At 46.6% G+C, this 25,745-nt stretch overlaps 7 protein-coding genes across 7 annotated transcripts; 4 read left to right on the forward strand and 3 right to left on the reverse strand.

Annotated features, from left to right (window-relative positions):
* Nucleotides 1-27: 27 nt before the first annotated feature.
* On the reverse strand, nt 28-772 carry LHYA1_G001906 (uncharacterized protein; the record flags this gene model as incomplete). Its single annotated transcript, XM_031146884.1, has 3 exons — nt 28-488; nt 600-671; nt 766-772. The coding sequence occupies 3 exons, from the start codon at nt 770-772 to the stop codon at nt 28-30; spliced, it is 540 nt and encodes a 179-aa protein (XP_031007348.1).
* Nucleotides 773-2,514: 1,742 nt separating this feature from the next.
* LHYA1_G001907 (uncharacterized protein) lies at nt 2,515-3,436 on the forward strand (the record flags this gene model as incomplete). The annotated part of the gene is made up of 3 exons (XM_031146885.1): nt 2,515-2,956; nt 3,003-3,237; nt 3,286-3,436. 3 exons carry the CDS (start codon nt 2,515-2,517, stop codon nt 3,434-3,436), a joined length of 828 nt encoding a protein of 275 aa, XP_031007349.1.
* A 1,659-nt stretch (nt 3,437-5,095) lies between these two features.
* Nucleotides 5,096-6,355, forward strand: ptaL_2 (Oxidoreductase; the record flags this gene model as incomplete). Its single annotated transcript, XM_031146886.1, has 1 exon — nt 5,096-6,355. The coding sequence occupies one exon, from the start codon at nt 5,096-5,098 to the stop codon at nt 6,353-6,355; it is 1,260 nt and encodes a 419-aa protein (XP_031007346.1).
* Nucleotides 6,356-8,134: 1,779 nt separating this feature from the next.
* Nucleotides 8,135-8,767, reverse strand: yddQ (putative isochorismatase family protein; the record flags this gene model as incomplete). The annotated part of the gene is made up of 2 exons (XM_031146887.1): nt 8,135-8,618; nt 8,676-8,767. 2 exons carry the CDS (start codon nt 8,765-8,767, stop codon nt 8,135-8,137), a joined length of 576 nt encoding a protein of 191 aa, XP_031007347.1.
* A 1,077-nt stretch (nt 8,768-9,844) lies between these two features.
* btgC (putative glucan endo-1,3-beta-glucosidase) lies at nt 9,845-11,962 on the forward strand (the record flags this gene model as incomplete). Its single annotated transcript, XM_031146888.1, has 1 exon — nt 9,845-11,962. One exon carries the CDS (start codon nt 9,845-9,847, stop codon nt 11,960-11,962), a length of 2,118 nt encoding a protein of 705 aa, XP_031007309.1.
* A 4,945-nt stretch (nt 11,963-16,907) lies between these two features.
* On the forward strand, nt 16,908-18,044 carry CIS3 (Cell wall mannoprotein; the record flags this gene model as incomplete). The annotated part of the gene is made up of 2 exons (XM_031146889.1): nt 16,908-17,090; nt 17,133-18,044. 2 exons carry the CDS (start codon nt 16,908-16,910, stop codon nt 18,042-18,044), a joined length of 1,095 nt encoding a protein of 364 aa, XP_031007308.1.
* A 2,867-nt stretch (nt 18,045-20,911) lies between these two features.
* NPC6 (Non-specific phospholipase C6) lies at nt 20,912-22,567 on the reverse strand (the record flags this gene model as incomplete). Its single annotated transcript, XM_031146890.1, has 5 exons — nt 20,912-21,490; nt 21,630-22,051; nt 22,097-22,203; nt 22,257-22,300; nt 22,397-22,567. 5 exons carry the CDS (start codon nt 22,565-22,567, stop codon nt 20,912-20,914), a joined length of 1,323 nt encoding a protein of 440 aa, XP_031007311.1.
* Nucleotides 22,568-25,745: the final 3,178 nt, after the last annotated feature.

Below are 25,745 nucleotides of genomic sequence, written 5' to 3' on the forward strand. Positions count from 1 at the left end.
AATTCCAAATCCTCCTCAGTTCCCGGCTTACAACAGCGTAAAGGCAAGGATTCCCACAAGCGGTAATAATAAAGTCCTCGAGATGGCCAGAGTCGGAGCAGGGGCACCACTCGAACTATCGCCCGCGCCAATGGAATAAACGTTATTAAACTGAATATCAGTCGAATTAAAGCAATTCGTCTCATTGACCTCTGCCACATCCTTCGGGTCCGCGAACGTGATATCGACGCATGAGAAGAGACTCGCGCCGTGGACAGCAACCTCGATGACCTGGATGGTGGCGTTGTCGCCGGCTTTGACGGTGGTGTTTGCGGGGAGGGGGACCTGCGGGAGGCAAAAGGAGCCAGGGTAGGGGTTTTTGGAGGGGCCGACGATTTGGAAGACGGGGACCATGGGGAAGGACATGTTGGGGGGGCCGCCGGAGGGCCCGTCGGTGCCGAAGCCGAGGTTTATGTAGAAGAAGGCTGTGGCGTGACCTTGGAACCATCCTGTGGGAGTGGGTGTTAGTGGTGGGCAAGAAAGAGGGAGGCATGGTTGGGAGTGGGAGGGATGGAATGATGGAGGTTTGGAGGGCGCTGGGATGGGATGAAAGTACGAACCTGGTTGTAGAGCAATTGCACCGCCGTTAATGGGCCAGAGGGTACGGTTTGTGGTTGTGGGCATGCCGCCGCCTGAGGGGAGTTGTTAGATGATATTCTACCATTTGAAGATTGGGAAATGGAGAAAATAACGTAAAAAATTAGAATATAGCCAAAGATGAAAAACAAGACATGGCGTTGATCAACTCCATCACTGACCCAGAAGGAATAAGATGTTTCGTTTCAGCGTTTCGTTTCGTGTTCCATTGGCATTGCGGAGTTCCAAGATCTACCATATATCCCACCAGATCCGCAGATCCCGTCTTTCCTTTTTTGAACGACTAGCGAAAGTGCTTGCTACTCACAAGGGTACATCCATTGCATGCCATAAGGAAAAGTATCATTCGTGATCAAGTTGTCTCCTCTCCATCCAGGATACGTGATGACAGTATGCGCCGCGACCTGTAGGGCGAACAACGCCGTTGCGGCGATAAGACATAATCGGGAGAACATGGCGCTTGCTTGTTTGCTAGTTGGGTGAGGATGTCGATAACCAGTATCGTGAAGCTCAAAAGTTCATAGGGTAGCGGAGGAAAGCGAGAGAGAAAGAAAGAAAGAAGGAAGACGTTGAAGTTGAAGTTGAAGTTGGCTGAAGCTGAGCTGGTCGTTGAGAACTCGGCCCGCAGCGCAGGGGAACCATCGACCTTTTGTTCTCCCATGTTGCGCACACTTTGCGAATAGTCTGTGATGGGTGAGTGTGAATGGTGAGTGAGTGCTGCGTCCATGCAATGCAGAAGCTGGGCGGCTGTAAGCACGTCGGAGAGCGCCAATCAGCGGCTGAGGTTCTATTAAACACGGTGACAGGGACGGGTACTCTAGCCTGCATCGAGGATGGTGGATGCATTACAGGGCATTATAGGGCACTGATTGGCAGGTTACAGGGAGAGAGGAGCATGGTTCTAGCGAATGAGGGGAAGGAGACAGGGGAGTTGGACTAATCGCTGGACTTCTGTATGCGCTCGGGATGGTGGGTTGGATGGGGATGTATGGGTTGGGTTGGGATGGGGGCGACAAAAGATGGTGGGCTAGTCTTCAACACTCAAGTCAAGAGTCAAGATAGCCGCTGGATGTTGAGCTATGGTTCGATAGAATGCGTAGAATCAGGTGTTTGGGGAGAATAAGATGTTACATCAATGAAGTTGAGCTAGATTGGGTAATTCCCAGCCAGGTATTGAGAGTATAGCAGCGCTTTGGAGAGCTTCATACGAGTTGTAACGAGTTGTATTATTGCAACTGTTTAAAATATGGAGATGACTGCATCTCAAGTAGGATATACAAAAATAGACACTGACCTAGTGTAGCTGTGAGCTGTTGTGTCTGCATTCCAAGATCATGGTACCTGTGTCTACTATCTACCTATCTCTCTCTCCTCTTTCTTTACCTCACAGTGAAGCTTCTTCCTGATCATCATTATGAACCCCGTGAAAGACACTTCTAAACACCTGATGAGGCCGCCAATCCGGCCTTCGCCTTCCTTTGAAGGAGCGCCTGTATGATCTCTCGTTACACATATGCATTCCATCTCCAACATCACGGATGTTGGAATCTCCTTTTCCACGCGCCGTATCCTAAGCCCTAAGTTCATCACATCTTCCAGCGCTTCGAGTACCAAATGGCATGGCGCATCTGATAAGCTGACCTGATCTCTTATCGTCCGATTGCAAGCAAAGGCGGTCAAGGGTTTTTGCCATCCGGATAAACAAAACGCTAAAAATAACCCCTCCCCTCCTCCACAGGAAAAATTACTTGAATAGATTAATTAATTGATCGTGCATCTTACCAACACTATACGCGAATACTACTCTGCTCTGCACGGATATCCCCTTTTGGATCCCTCTCTTCTCCTCGGTGAGAATAGAACTGGGCAACGGAAAACATGCCGCACACGAATCGAAAGAAGAAGTCCTCCCCCACTACAGTCCCAGGGGAGAACAAGAAGAAGGTGGTGGTGCATACGAAAAGGAAAGAAGTGCTGGATGAAGAGGGGTGGGTGCATGTTGTTGATACGCCGCGTACGCGACGCTCGACCGTCTCCAAGGATGCGAAGAGTTTGCATGCTGGAGACTTCGAGGTGGATGGCGTGCAGTATATCAATCGGACGTTAGATGAGATGCGCGAGGAGTTCGGGTACTGGAAGAAGTCGTGGGAAACAGATAATTCTTCTGCGGATCTGAAGAAAGCCCTGGAGGGGAAAGAGGGGTCCGGGGTGAAGAAGTGCGTTGTGCTTGGATTGGGGAGTCTGCAGAGTGCGAGGCGCGAAGGGAGAAGGGCGACTTTTACACAATTGGCTGCTCTTGAAACACTTCTATCCATAATTGGTTTGTCTCCCCGAGCCATATGTCGTGAAATGCTAATTGGAAGCAGGAGAGAAGATTCCAATAATCTTCCAAGAACCCCAGTTCACCGACACAGACAAACAGCTCCTGCGCGAACTCGGATACGAAGTTGTGGAGGACCCAAAAGCGTTCGGCGAGATCGAGGAGAACAGCCTGGTCTACGCTATACACTGTTATGCGGATGTGTACAAGAAAGTCAGCGAGCAGAAGAGGCCGGCTGTGTTTATCGGGACGGACGTGGAGAATTTTGGGAGGTTCACTCTGTGAGTCTTGCTTCCACTGCAATGGAATAATGCTAATAATGTTCGCAGATCTGAGACGGCAGGAGTGACGGCGGACGCTTTAGTTGAGATGGTCAAGCAATACGAGGCGACTGACTTCCCGCAGATTCGACATGACTTCTCGGATACGAAAATATACTGGCGAAAGAATGAAAAGAATGAGGAGGAAGCAAAGCCTTGAGCTGGATAATCCTCGGATTCTTCTACATGACTAAGAAGCCAGGATCTGTCACAATGATACCCTCTCAGAGTTACGAGTAAAACTGAAGAGAATGGGCTCTGCAAAGTCGTTCCTTGCAAGAATAGGACAGCAGTTGAAGCTGCTCGAGAAACTAGTCTCAGGCCCTGTGACAGCAAGAAGCGATCATCTTGATCCTCCGAGCGATACCCAATACAAGTCTCTCAAGCCGTGTTTCCAATATATGGTAACTTATATGATCAGTACTTTCTCAACTTCGCTGCAAAATATATTGCAAGTGCGCCGGCAACAAGTTCATTCCATTCACAGTTTCTATTATGCTTCTCCTTCTCATTCTCATCTACTACTTCCTAAGACTGGGCGAGGCAGGGCGGAGCAGATAATCTCACCTCACTTCAAAATGGACAATAGTTCATGGCCTAGTCATATTGCTATAGATGTAAGTCTACCTCAACCCTTGAAACATGAGATCAAGCCTCCCATATACCTGCCTGAAAACTTAACCGGTCTTTCATCTTCCACTCCTTTCATCTTTCGCAGCCCGTACCAACGCTGAGTTCGGCAGCTAAAGCGTATCAATATCGATACAGCGAACATGAATGAACCCACCCAGGCTGTTCCAGCCACAAAAAGCATGAAGCATACTTATAGATGGATCAACAAGCCGGGGCTCCCTCTCCCTCTCCATCTCCAACCCAGATTCATGCATTGGATGGGAACGAGTATGTACTGATGATGGATGAAAGGGTGGTGAGTGTATTGTATTCCTACGGGCACAGTGCATAGGAGGATTAGACAATCAGGCGAGTGCGCGAGTGCCAGACTTCTTGTCACCGTAGCATTGGGATTGAGAAGGAAGCTTGCGAGGTGAGCTGATAGATCTTGATTTGGTTGTTGACAATGCCAAGGTTCGATCGTGAAGACGGAGAAGAACAATATCATATGTGCACGCCGTTAAGAAACCACGTGGTATATATAGACTTGATCGTACGAGATCACAAAGTGATACAACACCTATGTTACCAACACATAGACCTGACTATTTTCAACGAAACACTAGTACGTTTATAGCACGTTGACGAACTCAATAACATAGTAACTAAATGACCATATTCTAAAATTAGATGTATTAATAATGAACGCGGGAACACCATTCACAATCTCAATGCGAGTTTTAACCTTCTGATCTGCGCCTCGTGAGAAATATTTACTAGAATAGCAGGAGAGGCGGGATGAATTATTGACTAGTGTAATGGGGGGTCTTAATATGTTGTGCATTGCGGTCTTGCATGTGATTGGCTAGAAGTGCGGCAATGCTAAGCCTTTAGCGCGTTTCCATCCACAGTAGCACGAGCACGAGCATGCAAGCTACTCCGTACTTGGTGCTCCTACTTTAAATCAAGGGGCTAAGCGAGAGGCATGCCTGTCTAATTGGCTGATGCCCCCGAGCTATCGCAGCTACCCTTTATATGTATATACAGTAGATATATACGATAGATTCTCGAGTCTTCTCACTCCAACTCCAGTCAACATCAACTGACTCCTTTGTTGCTCTTCCTTCCAGTTGTATCTGCGACTCCAATACCCTCACCCCACCCACCTCTCCTCTCCAGACACGACTTTGACCACTCCATCTTCGCAATGTCTGCCCCTCATGAGATACTCGTTCTCGGTGGAAACTTTGGAGGCATTGGTCTCGTACACTACCTCTTCAAAATCACCATCCCCTCTCTGCAGAAGCTTGATCCCACGAAAACCTTTCATATCACGCTCGTTACCCCAAACACGGATCTTTTTTTCAAGATCGGCAGCCCGCGCGCACTCATCAACGACAAACTAATCCCCGAGTCCAAGATCCTGCGACCTCTGTCAGAGGGCTTCTCCAAGTACAAACCAGAGCAGTTCACCCTCGCCCAAGCTCTAGCAACCTCCCATGACGCCTCCAAACGAACCGTTACCATCACCCCAGTCGGTAGCGAGACCACCAAGGAGCTACTTTACAACTCTCTCTTTATCGCCACTGGCACAACGTCCTCCTCCCCTCTCTGGACCTTCCACCCCGACCCAGCCCTCACCTCTGCCGCCTTCAAATCCCTACACGCCAGTCTCCCAGCCGCCAAGACCGTGCTCATCGCTGGCGGCGGGGCCGTGGGCATCGAAACCGCAGGCGAAATTGCAACATTCTTCCCCTCTATAAAAGTCACCCTCCTCTCTGGTGCTGCTCAACTACTCCCTAACCAATCCCCAGTCCTGGGTCCCCGCGCACAGGCATACCTCGAAACACATGCCAAGGTCGAAGTAATCCACAATCTGCGGGTGTATGGAAGCGATATTTCCGAGACAGGCACAACAATGACCTTGAGTGATGGTAGCACAAAGACCACGGACTTGTATATCGATGCTACGGGTGGGAAGGCAAATACTGAGTTCCTAAAGGCAGATTGGTTGGACGGTACAAAGCGTGTTTTGACCCGCGATGCGTATTTCCGCGTCAAGGGCAACGGGTCGGATGATGTGGAGGGTGTGTATGTGTTGGGGGATGTCGTGGCTGGAAGCGCAAACTCGGCTATGGCGCTGGATGGTCAGACGCCGACTGTTGCCTCGGCCTTTGCCGTGGACTTTGCGAGGAAGGTGATTGGGGTGGAGGCGGGGGAGAAAAAGAATCCTGGTCTGTTGGGTGGACTGGTGGGTTTAGTGTTTGGGAAGAAAGATGCAGCACCTTCGCTGGTTGAGTTTAAGCCGATGAAGGATACGATCGTAGTACCTATCGGGCCTCATGGTGGTGTGGGACTTGTGATGGGTTGGAGGTTTCCGAGTTTCTTCATTTCGAAAGTGAAGGGGAAGAGTTTCTTGTTGGAGTTAGTGGATCCGCTGTTGACAGGTGACAAGTGGAAGGCTTGATGAGTTATGATAGAGAAAGGCTCATTGGGTGATGGTCATTGTATTCTGTTTTTCACAGCGAGTTTCTCAGGGGTAAGATACCACGGTTTAATATTTACAAATGGGACATGGGATAAAGTGTATGCAAAACCCAATGTTTCATTTCCAAGCAGTTACTCTCTACTGTCTCTCGGTAGCCTATTTCACTTTGGTACACTTCCCTCTTTTGCTTTTCTATCCTCCGTAGTATGATGTTGTCAGTACTACAATACCCTTGGTGCCCTATGACGAGGGGCACAATTCAGGCGACAACAAGTCCTGAGCGTAGTTCTGCCAAATGTGTCTCTATTTACTGTGCCGAGACTGTTGCTTCAAGTGTCAACAGCGAATTTTTAGCACCAAAGCAGTCGTCTTGCAGCTCACTCTTGCTTCAGAGCACTCACAGTTGAGATATACTCGGAACATTCACTTTGGACTGTGCGCAACAGGATTATCTGAGTGTATAAAGACGTACGTACTACGTGCTAAAGTTGAAAGGCATGAAGTTTTGCTGCGAGCTCTTGAACCAGGATGATTCTTCTTGTATACGTGTATCTATCTTCGCTGCATCACTGGTCTGAAGCTACAGAATACTTCTACGGGTTTATTTTACATTATAAAGCCGTCGATTGATTCCTAGGTGAAAGAATGTCGGGATAGTAGGAAGTGCAAAAGCAACGAACAGCGCCAGAGTGTTGTGAGCTGAGGAAAGATGAAGCACAAATTTATTATGGAGAGTTTCTTGCAAGTAGTGAATTATGAGGGGTGATGATAGTCGTGGTTATACTTAGGTACGGAATGCTTGTTTAGCAGCTTAAGGAATAATAAAATGATGGGTTTCTGTCAAGCATAACTTTAGTGTTAAGGTTTGTTGCTGTCAAATATAACATTAGTGTTAAAGTTTAGGATCCAGGCTTTGACAAAAAGGGCAAGGACTTATTAAGATTGAATTAAGAATGAGGAAATCAAGAAATTTATTCTCTGCTCCTAATACTATTGCTTTTACGAGTACTCTGCCAAGTACTTTATTCCCTGGACGGTTCAAGGTGGGGACTGATCTATGTTTTCAATTTTGCACCTCCGTACTCCCTATCTTGCAGATAGTTCCTCAGCTACAATCCCTAAGACTCACGGCTCAAACGTCCTATATGTATTTTCTATCAAAGCGGCCATTTGTTTATCGGCTTTATAGTCTTCATCCATCTTTCTGCCTATTAAGACCCTACTATATAATCCTCCACATAACCTACCAGGCCCTCAGATCTCAGCAGTCAACGCATAGTACACCTGCGCAGTGAATCCCAGCTCCATTAAACGTCCTAAACAGGAAACCCAACTATTTTGTTGCACTTCGCTTTTCAGCGAAGGAAGAAAAGAGAGGCGGCCGCTTTATATTCACATCTACATGCATGCCGGGCTGAGGACATGGGAGTGGGTATATATAAATGAATAAACAGAAGGCAAAACACATCCAGGTGTAATGGTGTATTGGTCTAGGTTTCTTCAAGAATGAATCGTTGAACTTGTTCGAATTCGAGGGTGTCCTAACCTATTTTTATTTTTGGTGTTTGTTTAGCAGTTTGGTTTCCGGTTTCTTTTTTGACAACACTTTAATAGCATATGCTTATCGGCTTATGGGTGCGATTCTAACAAGGACTGAAGCATACTTGTGCGTTTTATTTTGCCATAAAGTCCTTGGAAATATATGAAAGACGAATAACTATAGATCATCCCTTAAAAAGACAAGTAAATTCTGCCAGATCATTCAATACTCCCAGCCTTAACAACAGTCCCAAAAGCATCCCCCAACTCCTTCAACACCATAGCGACAGTATCCGCGGCGCTCGCCCCAGGAATATCCCTATCCCCCACCGCCTCCTCAGCTATAATCACATCATAGCCCTTCTCGGCCGCCTGTCTGGCCGTAGTCGAAACACAAACATGCGCCATATAGCCCACCAGCACCACCTTATTCCTGCCCGTGCTCTTCAGATAGTCATCGAGGCCTGTGCCGGTGAAGGAGCCTGGGTGCTGTTTGGCTAGGACTTTTTCGCTGGACGTGGCCTCGACTTCGGGGAATTCTTTGGCGAGGTCGGTGGCGGGTGTGAAGACGGGGGCGCCGGGGGGTGTTTGGTGGACTATGTGGACGAGCGGTGCGGAGGCTGTGCGGTAGGTTTCGAGGAGCGTGGAGATGGCTTTGCGGGTTGAATCTATGTTGTTGGTTTTGAGATGGCCGTTGGCATATCTGGGGGGTTTGATTAGCAGTTATCGTGGATGTAGAGGTGGAGGTGGGGGGATATACTCATTCTGGGCATCGATGATGATGAGGACGCTGTCTTTGGTGGATGCTGTTGAGGGCTGGACGCCGAGGAGTTCTCTAAATGATTTCGCCATTGTAATAGCAGGTGGGAATAGAAAAATATAGAATAGTGGAAGTTTGGGATGTATGTTGATACGATGTGGAAGTCAATGAGGGGTAGCAGGAACTGGCGATTTATGAACACTTGAACCCCTACAAGTAGGTAAGTTATAGAGCTAGTCACCTTGAAAACATGCTTGATTCCATCATAGGTATCCTGGAAGCCATTCTTAGTTAAAGACTTTCTCCTCCGACCCGATCCAATAAAGTCAGTCTATGGAAGACAGGTAGGTGTATTTGCCTTTAACCCCTCGCTAGATGTAATGAGGGTTTAATAGAAAACTTGTGGGGTAGTAAGAAGTTGCACATACAAACTGATATATAAGAAAAAAAGGAAACAAATTGATGATGCAATGACTGGAATATCTTATTCTTATTTGAATGGCGGGGGAGGGGCGTTTCCAGCCCCTCTAGTGCAGATCCGAGGCCATTATTGCCTGGGTTCGCTACCAAGGCATATTTAAGTAATTCTGCAACGAAGCATATACAAGGAGAAGTAGGTATAGGAGGATACTTGTATATGAACATAAATCCCAACATCATTATATTATATCTTCATCTCGTGTTTTCATACGTCAGACTCCAGTTCTGTACACTTCTCCAGCCACCTGCACCTGCTATATTTGGAACTGTGGCGGACAGGGTATCTGGCGCCGTATAGGCTGAGAACCCTGCACGTTTCAGGGTTGCCCCTCACAACCATCCAATGGATCCGGGGGAAATACGGTGGTAGACAGCCTGTTGTACGGGGTACGAAGGAAGTAAGTACAGCTGAAAGAAATTGACTGCGCATCGTATTTACTCTATATTCTTCTGCTCATGCTTACTGTTCTTAACCTTACGAAAGTCTTTACGCGTAAATGATTTATTGGGTTGGATGACTGGACGAATGACCGATACATCATCATAACGTATTGCAAGTTTACATAAATTGCACGGCTAGCGAGTCAACAATACGAGACCGACCGAGACATCCAGCAAGGAACAACTCGGCGACCGGCAGCAAGATACAGTAATTTACCAGTACAGTCCTTGTTTTTGTTTCTGCCACTATGAGCCGGCGGTATTCCTTTGAGGAAGACCTTCCCCAACCTTACTCTCACTCGCTTTCACCTCAACATACACAACCCTACGACCCTCCTCCTCAGCAACCACCATCACAACTCTACGATCCTCCTCTACACCCTCAACCCCCTCAACCCTACGACCCTCCACCCTACGATCAAATCTTGCCCTCTTTCAATCCCGCAACACACCCCGAAAGTGCTTTCAATCGCTTGCGAGCGGAAAGACGATACAGCAGAGAAGGCACAGCACCAGTACCAGCACCCCCTCCCCATCGTGATACAGAAGGGCGAAGCAGGGGAAGAGAGCTGGGCTTCACAAACTCGGGCGTATCCAACGTCACACCTGGCGTCGACAACTTCGGAGAACAAGCAGCCGGCGGATTAACAGGCATCGCAATGAGCGTGGCAGATCACAACGCAAGAGAGAGCGGCTTGGAAGCCTTGAGGAATACACCAGGCTACGACGGACAAAGAGACATGTATCCTTACGATGACTACCAACACCAACGACCTCCTCCCCGACAAGAACAGTCCTCCTCTTCCCTAGCTCCCCTCGGCGCGGCTGCCTTTCCTCCTGGAATGGCGACACCACAGTCAAGGTCGACCATTTCACGGTCACCCCCTCAGAGCTATCATGAGCCTTACGCAGACACGCCTTACCGATACTCGCGCAACCTCGATCCAAGCATGACTGACTTCGATCCTAGCACCATTGAAGACGACGGAGATGACGGGTTGGAGTATCGACAACCGAATAGAGGGTCGATGATGAACCTGGCATCTAACTCTGACAGAAATGTACCTGCCGGGGCTGCAGTTGCTGGCGGCGCCGCTGCTGGTGGAATCCTAGGATCCCTCGGAGGCGTGGTGGGAAAGAGCGGAGCCAAAGGCACGCAATACAACCCTGTTGCTGGAGCAGGTAATTATAATATGGGAGAGGAGAAAGGGAGCGAATGGCTCAAGAAACAATCACCCGGTAACAGCAAGAGGAAGAGGTGGACGATCATTATCCTCGTCGGTCTTGCTATTGCAGCTGCGATCGTTGGCGGCACTGTCGGAGGCGTTCTGGGCAACCAGAGGAGAACAAATAAGGCCAATTCGGATTCATCCCAGTCAGCTTCCGATGACACGAAGGACAACGGAGTTCTCGACAAGGACTCGGACGATATCAAGGCGCTGATGAACAACAAGGATCTCCACAAGGTCTTTCCCGGAATGGATTATACTCCAATGTACACTCAATACCCCGACTGTCTGACATACCCGGCTTCCCAAAACAATGTCACCAGAGATGTCGCCGTTCTCTCTCAACTCACCAACACCATTCGACTCTACGGCACAGACTGCAATCAAACCGAACTGGTCCTTGAGTCCATCGACAAACTCGGTCTCAATGACCAAATCAAAGTTTGGATGGGCGTCTGGCAAGACACAAACAAAACCACCAACGCACGACAACTCCAACAGATGTACGATATATTCGACAAGTACGGTGCCGACCAATTTATTGGCGTCATCGTCGGTAACGAGATCCTGTTTCGAAAGGATATGAACATAACTGAACTCGGAACGCTCATCACGGACGTAAGAACCAACTTGACCGCAAAGAACATCAAGCTTCCTATCGCAGCTGCAGACTTGGGCGATAACTGGACCGCAGCTTTCGCGGCACAGGTTGATTACCTGATGGCCAATATCCATCCCTTCTTTGCAGGCACCGACTCCAAGGCAGCCGCAGCCTGGACATGGAATTTCTGGCAGGAAAAAGACGTGGTACTCAAGACCGACCTCACTAAGAATATCATCTCGGAAACCGGCTGGCCCTCTACAGGTGGCACTGATTGCGGAGAAGCTACTACGTGTCCAGGAGCAGGATCTGTTGCGGGTATCAGTCAGATGAACGATTTTATGGATGGGTGGGTTTGTGATGCGCTTGCGAACGGCACCAATTACTTTTGGTTTGAGGCCTTTGACGAGCCGTGGAAATTCAAGTTTAATACAGCTGGCAAGGGGTGGGAGGACCAGTGGGGATTGATGGATGTGAATAGGAATTTGAAGCCTGGGGTTACGATTCCTGATTGTGGGGGGAAGGTAGTGTCATAGTGAGTGATCTGAGGGAGGACATGTTGAGGAAGCAGTCTCTGAGATGAGAGAACTTTTGCATCTGCTTTTTGGCAAGGGTATGAATGAGCTTATGGATGGTATGTTAAGGATGAAGATGACGAACGATGACACAGGTTTAATAGAAGAGATAAAAGGGCGGGATTTCTATACGGATGATCATTCATAATGCTGGCGTTATTATTGGAAATCAATCATGGGCGGAGAGATGCTTGCTGCATTAAGCATTTGTATATACTATATAACACGACACTCGATGACTTTGGGCATGGATGGATGGAGGAGCGGAGATAGATAGTTGAAGCGGGCGTAATAGGATATTTGATGAAAGCAATTATGGTTTTGATGTAATTGGAAGTGATATAATGAGATTTGAAATCGGAATAGAGGGGGAGAATCGAAGACGGGAAGAAGGGGAGGATTCAGGAGTCATATATTAATCTACCTTCGTATATTAATTCCCCCCTAGCGCAAGCGAACTCCTTTTATATGCTACCGTCATATGACACGCAACTAAGAGTCCAAGGGTGCCTATGATTTAGAACTACTTCAATTCAAAAGACATTAACACTTTCAGATCTCCTTATCCATTTTCTCCTTTCCTCATTCTCATTCTCTTCCTCTTCCTTACAATACCCCCCGCCCCGTTCTTCTTTAAGAAGAGAGCCGGGGTATTGATATAGCTTATCATATAAATATAAGCTTTATTTTTATTATGAGGGTGCCTCCGATAGTGACAGGAAGGGAAAGGAGAGGTATATGCGGAGTAGTGGAAAATATATGGTGTATCTCGAGACTCGATTGAAAATCTGAGAGGCATGTGGAAGCTTTCCTAGCCACCGTAGAGTGAGGAAGGAATGCGGGGATGGTGGGAGTATATGTTAGAGTGCTAGGTGTGTGAGAAAGGTTGCTGATGTTAAGTGACTTGCTGGTAGGGAAGGAGGGGTAGAAGGTGAGGAGCAAGTGAATTTGTATTCCTAATTGTTTCGGCCGCCGGGATAATCGAGTTGGTTTGGGAAAGAGATACCATTGTTTTGTTCTGCTTGGTTCTATACTCTACGAGGTAGGTTATGAGCGGGGTGTATATTTTGTAGTGGAATTTTGTAGTGGAATAAGCAGGTAGGTAGGTAGGTATGCTTGGGGATGAAATGGTAAAATTAAAGGTGGAGCATATCTAGCGGAAAGGATGATGGTGAAGCAACCAAGAGCTAGTAATGGATTGCTTTACTGTAAAAAGCCTATGAAGTTTAAATCAAGTTTAAATCAAGTGACTTCAAGGAATTGATAGGTGAGAAGCCTCAGCTTATTGAGATGATTTGCTACTGTATATCCTAGCTGTCAAGCCCGATTGTATATGTTTGGAATCAAAATCCGGTTATCCCCATGGGAGAAGAGATCACTTGAACAAATACAGGACGAGATATATCCTATATAAGGACAAAGTAGAGTAAGAAGTATTGAATTTGTGAATGGACGCCAGAAATACAAATAACGCATTCGATTCGACAGCTTTACTGCATGAACCTTTGTTTAACCAATGAACGATTTAAGGACGCAAAGAGAGTGAAATACAGGATAAATACAAAATGGAAGATCAAACCACGAGGAAGCCATTCATATCCGCACAGCTTTGGTCTCTATGGAAGCCATTTGGCACGATATCGTCTATTGGAGCTTCTGTGACCATTCTAGCCTACTTTTCAGATGATTTTGTGCCAACTTGGAATTTGGGGACAAAGCAGAGAGGTATTGGCGGTATTTAAGGGCATGATAGTAAGGAGGTCATGGTGGTGATGGCGATAGAGGTGAAAAGAAGGGAGAGAGGAAGCGGATGCAACAGGAAGAGCCTCGAGATGGAGTTATAACTCCCCACTGCGTCATAGCTTCGGCATATGTGCTTGGAAGGGGTATGGAGCGCTCAAGGTGTCTCTGTTGCAGTACATCAGCTATGACTTCTTCGCTTTATACGTATATAAAGCAGAGGGAAATGTACTCATTCACCTCGTAAACTTCCCCGGGCAATCGGGTCTCCCATTAACTTTGTCTCCACTGGCATATCTATAGCCTTTATACCTCTGCGTTCCTCAGTCCCTCTTCGTGCTCATACATCTTTCTAGATATCTTCGTTAGTCCCGCGTTCTCTTTCGGTACAATCTCAGCAGCCTTTATCTCGTCGTCATCGCTTCCTTTTCATCTTCATTTGCTTTCTTTTCGCAGCTCGTGTACTTGGCAGAAGGTATACAAGCTCATAAAAGGTTTACATGATGCTGTAGTAGCTGTCTTCGTAATTGAGGAGATGCGGGACTGCGGATCTTCGCACACTCGTGGTAAGCGAGAAGGAGGGAAAGAAGTAGGGTTCAAGGTGGTGTGGTGTCTACTTTTGTTAAGTAGGGGTGTTCAATGGATGTAATTAGAGGATATAGAAAGGCGGGAAGAGGGGGATGCTATATTTTGAAGGCTGGTGTGCTTACTTCTTCCACTTTAGTAGTATATGCCGCCAACGTCGCGCGGGGGGCATCTAGATGCTGTTGAGAAGAAAGAGGGGAAAGCGCATCATCTACCCCATCACGTCGGCGCCCTCGAGACCTTGTAAGGTGGTCCATTGCGCCCAGGCTGGTCTTTTAGAAGGTGTGGCTTCGAGACTACAAGGATCTGACATGTCTGTCTTTCTCATTCTCCCGGCGGGTATTCACGGTACGCTATGGAAGATAGTAGGAGCTCTCTAGAAGGATTTTTAAGGTATTGTATTACTGTATGTAATGGGACTTTGATATAATGGATAACTGTGTAAACTAGTGCTGTGGAAGTGGTTCATGTAAACAAAATAGGCTCTCTGTATGAGGTGCTGCTGCCGTCGCCACTGGGCTTGATGTTTCAAGGAGAAGGAATCCCTTGCAGATATCTGATAAAAAAAAGCGCCCCCAAAAAAACTCCGTATGTCTCAACAAAACAAATGTATGCCACTTGGAAGACATGTGAAATAAGGAACTGAAGGCCTGGGCCTCCCAGAATCTACGAGACCGTTGACATGTCTCTCGGCCGTCACTCCACATAAATAACTTTGCGTTCCCCGCTATCATGGAAATACCTGGACTACGGAGGTAAATGGGTATTGTCATCCCTGAGCGGATCAGAGCTCTGATACGATGCAAGTCCCCGCCTCGTGGATTTTGCGCGCTTGGTCACCAACACAAATCGCGCTATGAGTGGAGTGGTGCGCAATCGTGCCCCATAAACACTAGCTAGTGACATCCACATACAGAAACGTCCACATACAGTGCGCTTACACTAAGAAAGACCAATAAGAAAGGCAGCAGCCTGCTCGTTTCCAGCCATTATTTTCATCCCACCACCAAGAGTAAGCGTTGAAATAATCGGCTTGCGAAAAGGATATATTTTTAGATTCTTATCTTCCAAACCATCAAGGTTAGGAATCAAAATCCTTGGAACAAAGGAAAAAGGCGGGTTGGTGGTTGCCCATAGCCTCCTCGTTGTTCGATGGTCCAAAAGCTCTCGGACCGAGTAAAAAATCGTCCAACACAGTGGAGGAGGGGGGAGAGGTGCTAGTACCAAGTACGCAGGAGCTAAATCCTCCTCCTTCCGCCCCAAACGCATCTTGAAATCTGACCCCTCGCAAAAAGGGATGAATCATGAGAAGCGCATGCTCGAACACACAGTACTACCTCCGTAGGTACGCCTGCATGCAACCGACCAGCCCTCTTGCATAGGAGCATGCACAGTCCAGGAGTAGGTACTTCGTACATACAAATACAGTCAGGGCTTACGAAGTATTATTTATTCCACCCAGCGGCAGCTATGACTTCCGGCTCAGAGACCGCGGACCAGCCGGCGGGTTTGTTATTCCTGCCCCTCTGCCCTCCCCTATCTTCAGATTCTTCACAAGATGACAACACTACTGACTACTGTAAGCCACATGAAACACGAGCTCCTCTCCCAACTGAGTGGGACTAAAAGCTTGCGAAATCTCCCGCAAATGGGGATGAACCTGATAGTCCCACTTCCCCATTATTTCAATGATAGGCAAATGGTATGGAGTATAGATTAGCATTATCGTATCCTATGAGGCTAGAGTCGTATCCTATGAGGCTAGAGTAGCTCCGCTATTCTACCAACCCCTTGACAAGCTCAAATGGCGATAGGCAAACGGTTACTCCGCACTTACCCAGCCTGGACTAGCATCAGGTCTAGTGACGCTCACTTCATCTAGGGGTGGAACCTAATCGGGTGGGAAACTACTTTGCCCCCCCCCGCCTAGACTTATCAGCCAACCACAGAATTCATTTACGGAGGTAGTCTGTGGACTATCTTTCCCCTCTTCAACAGGACGTAACATTAAATGCTTACAACCATCTACAGCCCCATTAGGTAAAGTCAACACAACAATGCTCGGAGAATTCCCTCCCTCTCCATCCTCTAATTCGTCCACCAAGTGTCGCTTTTCTAACACATTCCCCAAGCGTCCCTAGCGTTCCAGTACGTGATGCTATTTCAGGGATAAACGGTCATTTTGTGGGCTGCGGTATGGCTTCGGTTGAAAATTGACCTGTAAGACGGACACATCGTCAGGAATTAACAGCATGTCCTTCTTCTCTACGGAGTACGGAGTAAGGTAGGCCTTTTTTACAAGCTATGGACTAGCACACGCGTAGTATTATTTATTATTGTGCCGCTCTGTACGGAGTAGCTCCTGAGTCCCCAGTGTTTAGGAGTGGACCCCTGGCTGGTCGTGGTCAGATCGACGGTCAACCACCGTACATAAGGGAGTCCTGCCTCCTGCTTTTCCTGAAACTTAGATCTTTAGCACTCGTCAATTTCTATTTAATCAACGCTCTTCTCACTGTCGATAGTCATTCGCTTTTCCATTGACCACTTGTCTTCGTATTTGCATATTTCACTCGCTATAAACATGCAACTCACAATCGCTCTTCTTGGCTTGGCCACTGTGGCCTGCGCTGCTCCTCAAGCACGCGCTGATACCAAAGCCCCTTCAGAATCAGCTCCTGCTGGATGTACGGTCGATTTCTCTGGAACCTTTGAGCTTCAGGCCGAGACCGTCATTCCTAACAAGAAGGTGAGATCACCGGAACTGGTACATTCCTCTCGATATTGTTGCTGACATTACATTCCTTAGCGTGATGCCTGTGGTGGAACAGGAACCCTTGTTAGCACCCTTAAGGGTGGTATCCTTACCGATTCCGAGGGCCGCCAGGGAAACATTGTTAGCGATAACAACCAATTCCAATATGACCCTGCCCCAGGTCAGCCAGACTACATCTACAATGCCGGTTTCTCCGCATGTGCCAATGGCTCCCTTGCTCTTGGTGGAACGACTGTCTTCTACCAATGCAAGAGCGGTGGATTCTACAACATCTACCAGACTGCCTCAGCTGAGCAGTGCGAACCCATCCAGCTTGGCATAATCCCTTGCGGCTCAGCAACCAGCAGCGCCGCTGCCGTCGGACAGGCAACTGATGGACAGGCAACTGGCACTTCTGTTGCAGCAGTTGGACAAAAGTCTGATGGACAGCCCACGGGTACCTCTGTTGCCGCTGTTGGACAGAAGAGTGACGGACAGCCTACAGGCACTACTGCTGTTCCAGTGTCTCAAATCTCCGACGGACAGCCCCAAGCCAAGTCCGCTGTTCCTCTCTCCCAGATCACCGATGGTCAAGTTCAAATTGTGACCGCCGTCCCAGTCTCCCAGATCTCCGACGGACAAGTTCAGGCTACAGGAAAGGCCACTGCCACCGCCCAAGCCTCTGCCCCCATCTCCCAGATCTCAGATGGACAAGTACAGGCCACGACTGCTGTTGCCCCCATCTCTCAAATCTCCGACGGACAGGTACAGGCCACGACCGCTGTTACCCCAATCTCCCAGATCTCCGACGGACAAGTCCAAGCTACTGGTGCCGCATCAGTCAAGCCATCTACCAACGCTACCACCACCCCTCTGCCCGTCACCAGCTCTGGCAGCAGCTTCAACATGTTGGGAAGCCAACTCGCTGCCATTGTTCTTGGTGCCGTCGCTGTCCTTTTCCTGTAAAATGGAGAAATGAATAATTCAAATGGGGAGGATAACATTATTGTAGGAGTTTCAGGTTCGCTATGGTATGGAGTTTTCTCGATTACCAGGTCATTCATTTCAAGCAGGCATGTTGCATCGGGAGGGCACATTTGATCTTGAGATCGAGGAGGTTAATTAACAGGATTGGGAACTGCATTGCATGGTATCTAGCGACCACATTAATAATGTCTTGTATATATGAGAATATTCAGCGATCTCAGGACGCTTAAAAAGAATTAAATAAACATAAACTTATCTTTCACATTATTGTCGTGGGTCCTGCGCCTCGAAGGATGGCTGACTGAGGCGATGTAACTCGTAAGATCCAACTCATTAATCCTGTTAGGTTCTTGGAACAATTATCTTTCTATTTCTCTAAACGTTTCGTGTCAGCATAATCTGAAATTACTCCTGTAGCACCGACTTCCGTTTACCATGATTCCATTCCATTCTTGTTTCAAAAAACATATGCACGATGGAAATCTCAACGCAACGTTTCTACTCTCCCTCAATACGTGCCTCGATCCCACATTCCCAAGACCTGTGTTATGTGAAATTGTCATACATGCCTTGGGGTCACACTCTCGCGCTCCTTCTCCCTCGTATAAAGCCGACATGCCATGCCATAATCATTCGTTCCACTTCCGCTCGCCGGGGCTCCTTCCCGCTCGGGATGTCCGGAATCCACGACCCCTGCAATCAGTCCGACGATCAACGAACGACTGTCCCAAAAAGCCCCATGTTTACTTGCGGGGACTGCAAGGATGTGATGTGAGGCATGCACCTCGGGCGGGGGAAATATACATCCGTACAGTAATTTGGCCGGGAAACGATCATAATAGGCTGTTTTATTGCGATTGTCCTTTCCAGTGACATCGTAATCGGGTCCAAGCTCGGTGGTTCTACACTTCCAATATTTACTTCTTAGTCCAGCTTGGAGAACACAAGTCTCCAACCCAGCTTTTTCGGTTTATTTCTGTTAGCTGACCGGAAGTGGGCAAATACGAGGTATTCTTATTTTGGTGCGAGAGCGTTTCATTAGTTTTGCAACGGCGCTGGACGTGTTAAGCGCGAAGAAGCTGGTAGTCGACCGGCACTTTTCATAGAGTTTTATAATTGTTGTGTCATTCCGAAGTCGGAGCAGTAGACGCAAATTTTATATTCTATATTTGAAAAAAAAGAGATGACTATGGTTTGAAAACAAAATCTTGCAAATACTATTAGGATTTGGTAGTGAAGAAGTGTTGTATTTAGCCATATTTGGTTAGAGCGCTGAGATATCAATGTTGGTCGTTGCCTCTTTCCTACTTCTATAAAGCTTAGTTAATATATAGTATGTAATATTCCATCTAACTACATTTGATATAAGGAGTCCCTATATTCAGATTTGCATTCGCTTGCTATTGTGAAATTACTTGAATGCTCAAAACCACTCTTCGATTACAAATCGCTCATTGAGACACGAATAAGTATTATTGCCAAGTTACTTTTCATATCGAATTTACTCTAATGTCTATATTCGTTGCTCGTCTTATCTTTTTAGAGGTATTAGGACTCGAAACCGAACTAAACAAAGTCAGTCACTAAGCATTATAGCGTCAGCTTGACCGCAGAAGTTTCAAGTAGCTTAGTATATCTCTACTCTCTTCCTATGTTTGTGAGCTTCACGCTGGAAATTTCAATGATTTTGGTTTACGGAATACACGAAGAAAGATGTATCTCATGGCTGCTCAAACCCCTCAGAACAACAAGAACAGGCTAAAAGTCTAGCCAGCCATTTACTTTAGAACCTTGCAGAATCCCAGAACTAATAATAAGTCTCTCCACTGTAAAGTCTACAGTCCGCGACCTTTTTTGAACTCCTACTTTGAGAAACCCGGGGCCAATCCGGGTAGGCTTGACAGGTGAAGCAGTTCAGATTTATGAAACTCTAATAATAAGTACATCTTAAACTCACCTACTAGTAAAAGCTTCGTTGACTAATTGTTAAAAGATCACGTCGGTCCTAGTCAGAAGTAAGCCCTGGGTCAAAATAATAAATCAAGAAAGTTTTATTATCCTTTCCATCTCGATCTTTCGCGCTCTTTGGATGATTCTTTATGTACAACCCTTACCACGTGCTGAAGCATCAATTGCATATTACATTTCAAGCAAGCTCCTGATTTTGTCAAAGAACGTGGCCAACATATATTAGCTCTTAACAGGCATCGAACGATTTCGAACATAACGTCTGCACGGTGAGCTTCGTTTCTTTCGAAAACATACTTCATGCCATTCAGGTCTACTAGTTTTTCGCCTAAGGCTTCGTGAAAAAGACATAGACAAGCGCCTTTTTCCTGCCTTAAAGCCTTCTGACAGCTATTCTTAACAATCACTTCGCAGAGATTCCAGCCAACCTCTTAAGATAGTAGTGCACAGACTCTGCGGTAAGGGTCCTACCCTCCCTCCCCTGTTCGTCACTCAGAAGCGTTGATAGCATGCACTCTGTAAGACGTGGGAGAAGTAGTTGCTGTTTTGCTATATGAGAATTTAAGAAAGAATCGAAGTTATTGCACTCTGAGAAAACTGTTGGTGGATCTTAAGTGCAGTTACAGGCACGTAACTAGCATAGTGGGGTGTCTGTCTTCCAACCTTCCGGATAGCGAACTATGCTTGACACGACACGTCACACATACAGAGTCATCAGATGAACCATAGTCGACATAATATTAATTATAGATATACGTATAATAGTAGGGCTAAGCCGTTGCACTTTTATTGTCCAATGCCAATTAGTATGACATTTCCATTCTTAATGACTCTGTAAGTTCTGAGCCATTCCCTGGCTACTTGGATAGTTGAGTATCCTAAAGTATAGCAGGGGTATCATCTCGTTTGATATCTGTAATTAGATGCTCAAACGTACTCGAATACGTAACCCGTTCTGTTAAATCATCCAAGGCCCAAAGTTCATTGATGAACTTTAAGATACTCGTATGCGTATATTCCCCTCCATTGTTGAGACCCTTTTTCTCAATAATGCCCTTGCCAACCCACGGACTAATTAGCAGAGTTGGAACGCGGAGCCCGAGGCGTTTGAAGTCGAAGGTGTTGTTTCTTCCATCAGGCGCGAGTTCAGTGTAGGTAAGGTTGTCACCAGCGGGGACATTGACAGGTGGTGGGACGTGATCGCCAAAACCCCCGTGCTCGTCGAAGGTTAGGATGAAGAGGGTTTCTTCCCATTGTGGGGAGTTCCGGACAGCTTCATAGATACCCTTGATAAATTGCTCGCCGAGAGTGATTGGGGAGGGAGGGTGAAATGATTGGTAGGAGCAGCATTCCGGATTAATGTAAGTAAACTGAGGTAGTGTGCCAGCCTTGGCATCAGCATAGAACTTGTCCAGGGGAGCAATGTTAGTGTCCTTTGCGCCGGATGTCTCAGTCCACTAGATGACGGGGGAGTTAGTAATTTCCTGTTCAAGACGGTTTCGAGAGTAGAGGGAGCGTGTATTTCTAGGGCAGAGCACATGAGACGAAACATGACAGAAGGGGGTAGGGTAAAATCAAAGAGCCAGTTATCCTTACGCTGTAAAAAGCAGCGTCTGGGTTGAAGCCGAGTCCTGGACCGGTGGTGGAGTTCTGGTAGTTCATCCAGGTGATGTTGTTCTCGGACAATTGCTGGAAAACAGACCTTTGGGGTAGACCGTAAACGTCGAAGGCCGCGTCATTTTTGCCGTGACCAGCTGAAGTACCCGAAGTGAGATACGCTCGGTTGGGGTTTGTTGGTCCTGGGACAGAAGCAAACCAGCGATCAAAGAGAACGAAATTCTCTGCTATGGTGTTGAAAAAGGGAATCTGATCAGGGGTATAGTAGTTGATTGCCTCCGCAGCACGTGTCTTGTTTAATGTCTTGTAGGTGACTGATTGTTCGGTGACGAAGCCACGCATATTCTCTGCCTCGTGGAACTTATCGACTTGTACCTCATCTGGATGCCAGGTGCTAAAGACTGGGAAATGTTAGAAGGACCGGTAACAGCGGTGGCATAACTTACGCTGCATGTTTACACCACTGATGCTGTGATTCGGGTCATCCGGTGCAACATCATTGGCACGGGGTCCAGCGCAGACATCATCGTGTTGCGAGGGGTCAGAAGCATTCCTTAGGTCATCGTCAGCGAGGTTTCGGGACCAGGAATAATTATGAATACTTACATGGAGTTGCAGTAGTTGTGGTGCAGCAAACCATCGATGGAAGGCTGTAGAAGTAATTAGTATAGGCTTCGCGATTTGTCTAGGAGCAGAAAGTCTTCAGACATGCTAATAATCGCATGTTGTGGCAAAGTTCGACGTACATCATAAGTTAGACCACCAGCAAAGGTATCAAAGGATCGGTTTTCTTCCACCAAAACGACCACATTCTTGATTTTACTCCTCCAGTCTCCGTACTTGTTGCTTTGGTCTTGAGGAGCAGCGAGCGCAAGGCTGGATAAAGCTGCGACGACAACAAATTTGACACAAACCATTCTCAACTTAATTTGGCTTGCAAGCAGTTGCCAGGAACAGAAATGGCTCCCCATTTAGCTGTATATTTATATTCCAATCTCGGGGACGCTGATGCACGTGTGCGGCGCGATAGGTTAGGATTCTCGCAGGGCAAGGATGACGATGACCGATTTAGAAATAATTTATAACCAAAGGCGATGGATGGTAATGACTTGGAGTAAGCAAGCAACCGCACTGCTAAAACTACTAGAGTTAAAGGAGCAAATAATCTGTCCGCCTGGTTAAGAGGGGAAGTGTGCGACCTTCTAAATGTTGATATGTTTCTGCACATGTTCTGGGCATTCATTGCGACTGGCTAAAAGTAAGGTCGGGACTCGGGAGGCCACTTGCACGGCATGCTTTAGTCTGCCGCTTTTTTAGGTATGCACTGTACCTGGACCCCATTTCTTAAAAGGAAGGTGCAGATGGGATAGCTAGCAACCATTGGGAGAAGGGTCTGGCGCACGTTTTCGCGCTGACAGCTCAACTTTTGATTCGTATCCAGATGTCGTCCGTCCTCCGGCGAGGAATCGGTTCGTTCTCCGAACACGTTGCGTACGGTACGAAGTATAGCACGCGGTATTACGTTTGAAGTCCCCCGCATGGTGGTGGAAATAAAGTGAGGCGCATCCCAGCAGAGGCTTTTTTAGGTGAAGCTTGTTTTTTTTTCAGCGAACTCAGATTGGTCCCTTATTTAAAGTACCACAGTTGCTTCTTCATATAAAGTCAGAACAATTCCTACATATACTATAGTATTGCTATTTAGAAACTATAAACGTCAGCGACAGTATACCGTTAATAAGAGTTGCTTTCCGTTTTTTTCTCTGCGACTAGGAGCTATTATAGATATTTTATATTTCCATAAAGTCAACGACAATCGAGTCGTCCCCCGTATTACTATAGCCGTCTTGTTGTAAGGGAATCCAAGTCGACTATTCCGCCATCTTCAGCTAGTGAATACAGATCCTCCAACGGTTGGAGTTGCCCGAATTAGTTCCAATAGCAACCATGTATTGGATAATACTCACAAAGATTGGAGAGACTTGGGAACTTGTGCCATTTATTCCGAGTGGCGTATAATGCAAATGATCAGGATTGTTACTGCCCGCTGTGATATTAGGATTGACCGATCGATGAGTATTCTACTCCTTATCAACAAACAATCGTGCAAAGAGAATAAATTCGGAGAACATGGACCCACGGAAAGAGCAACCACTATCGTAGTCGAGTCTGCTGAAATACCCAACTGCCTTGTCTAAAGAAAATAGGTTGTGTTTTATATCTGTACAAGTGGGATCATCATGTACTAACAACTCGAAGAGAATGAACATTGCAGCGAGAGGCATAGCAGCCACTATCCTGGGCTTGTTAATGGTCGTGTCAGATGATATGGAGAGTCTAGACATGGGATTGTGGCTTACTATAGAGGAGACCAAGCTTTTAGGTCGGTGTACTTCGTTAACTCCAAAATTGTACGGGCGGCTTTAATGAGGCCACCCTTCCCGATTCCATCTTCCGACAGTATACTCGGCTCCCTAATAGGTATGCTAAGTCTTGATATTGCTACCAGGGTGTTCTGGTAATCAAAATGCTGATATAATAGTGTTGTAGTTAGAGTTATCGACACATTATGTAATTTGATGGATTCGCCAGGACGAAATATCTTTGGTATGCTCATCTTCTAAACACTTCAAGCCTGCATAGACTTAACTTACCTTAACACGAATTTATTCAGCTGAGTTGTTAGCAGCCTTGACAGAAAATAGAGTTTCGTAAGAGATGGATGCATCCAGGCTAATGTAGTGGAAGAAAAAAACCAGCCGCATTCTTCAAAACCCGACTCTGATACTTCTGGAATAGAACAACCAATATCGGAATCTACCTACTATTAATGAGCTCAAGCCATCATTAAAGCACAAGGGCTCCTCTAGACAGTAGATCACCTATAATATTATTACCTTTTCACGAGAATCGGCGCAATGTATAGGTTTATGAACGTTGGTAGTGATTGCAACTCTTGTCGCTTTAGATACTCTGTGAGAATATTGCCTGAAGAGTATTAGAGCTATAGTGCAGTCAAGATATGATTAGATAATAGCACAAGACATATAATAATTGTTACTGCCTGTATTTATCAGATGCCAAGCTAACAGATTAAGAAGGTGTCCAGATCATACCCGAACAATTATAAGTGTCGTGTCAAGGCTACCTAAATTTGGCATCAGCCGCGGAGCATGCTTAAAAGTTGCCAGAACAAGCCCTTCTCTGGCGCAAAGTCTTCTTTATTGTGAAATTGAGAACCACGAGCGAGTACGCCGTGGTAAAGAGCTGACTATGTAATATATTTCTGAAGCGACTTAGGTGTGTAAGCTAGAAGCTTTGTCTTCAAAACGTTTCTGGTCAAAGAAAGGATACATCGAATGAATATGTTCGAAGTATGCTATGAACCTAATTAGAGATAGGCGAAATTATATAAGTTCTCTTACGCCTGGCGTAGCCCTCAACTTCTTGAGCTGGAACTAGCAAGTGGCTAGTCTTGTCTAGCCGCGCTTTAGTGAAATTATGAAAGACGTTTTGTTAACATTTCGGCGAGCCTGTATATGTGTCTGCATTTTTTCAATCACTTCGATGTACTAGTCTGTAGCCTAGATTTCCGAAAAAGCCGCAAGACTAGAACTTGCAACTTTTGATTATTAGAGAAACACGTGGGACTCGTCATTCCAACCACTATCAACTTACCATAGCTGTCCAGTGTCTAGTAGATTTCAAACTAGCATTTCGAGTATCAACCTATTGATTGCTTATGCTGCTATTGCCCACGTGCCCTAATAAGTATGTTTATCACATCTTCTTGTCTACCAGTTAAGCGCTAATGTCGTAGTATATGGTAATATTGAATAGGGCTGGCTGCTGAGCAGCGATATTAGTTGTTGAGGCATAGTGATCTACTGCGGGTTATTGTAAAGTGTTTTCGTCTCGATGTCCGATACTTCTACCATAGTGATGACTGTCTATCCGGAGTCATATCAGAACCTAAGACTTTAGATAAATCTATATTCTTTCAGCACATGCTTGCTTACCTAAATTTGCGCTTTGCTCTTTGTAAGTCTTTCGATTGCGTCTACTATGGTTAAAATGGCAGTCCACACGCCTGCGCTT

This window comes from Lachnellula hyalina (assembly GCF_007821495.1).
Source record: "Lachnellula hyalina strain CBS 185.66 chromosome Unknown contig00029, whole genome shotgun sequence".
NCBI classification, from domain to species: Eukaryota; Fungi; Ascomycota; class Leotiomycetes; order Helotiales; family Lachnaceae; genus Lachnellula; species Lachnellula hyalina.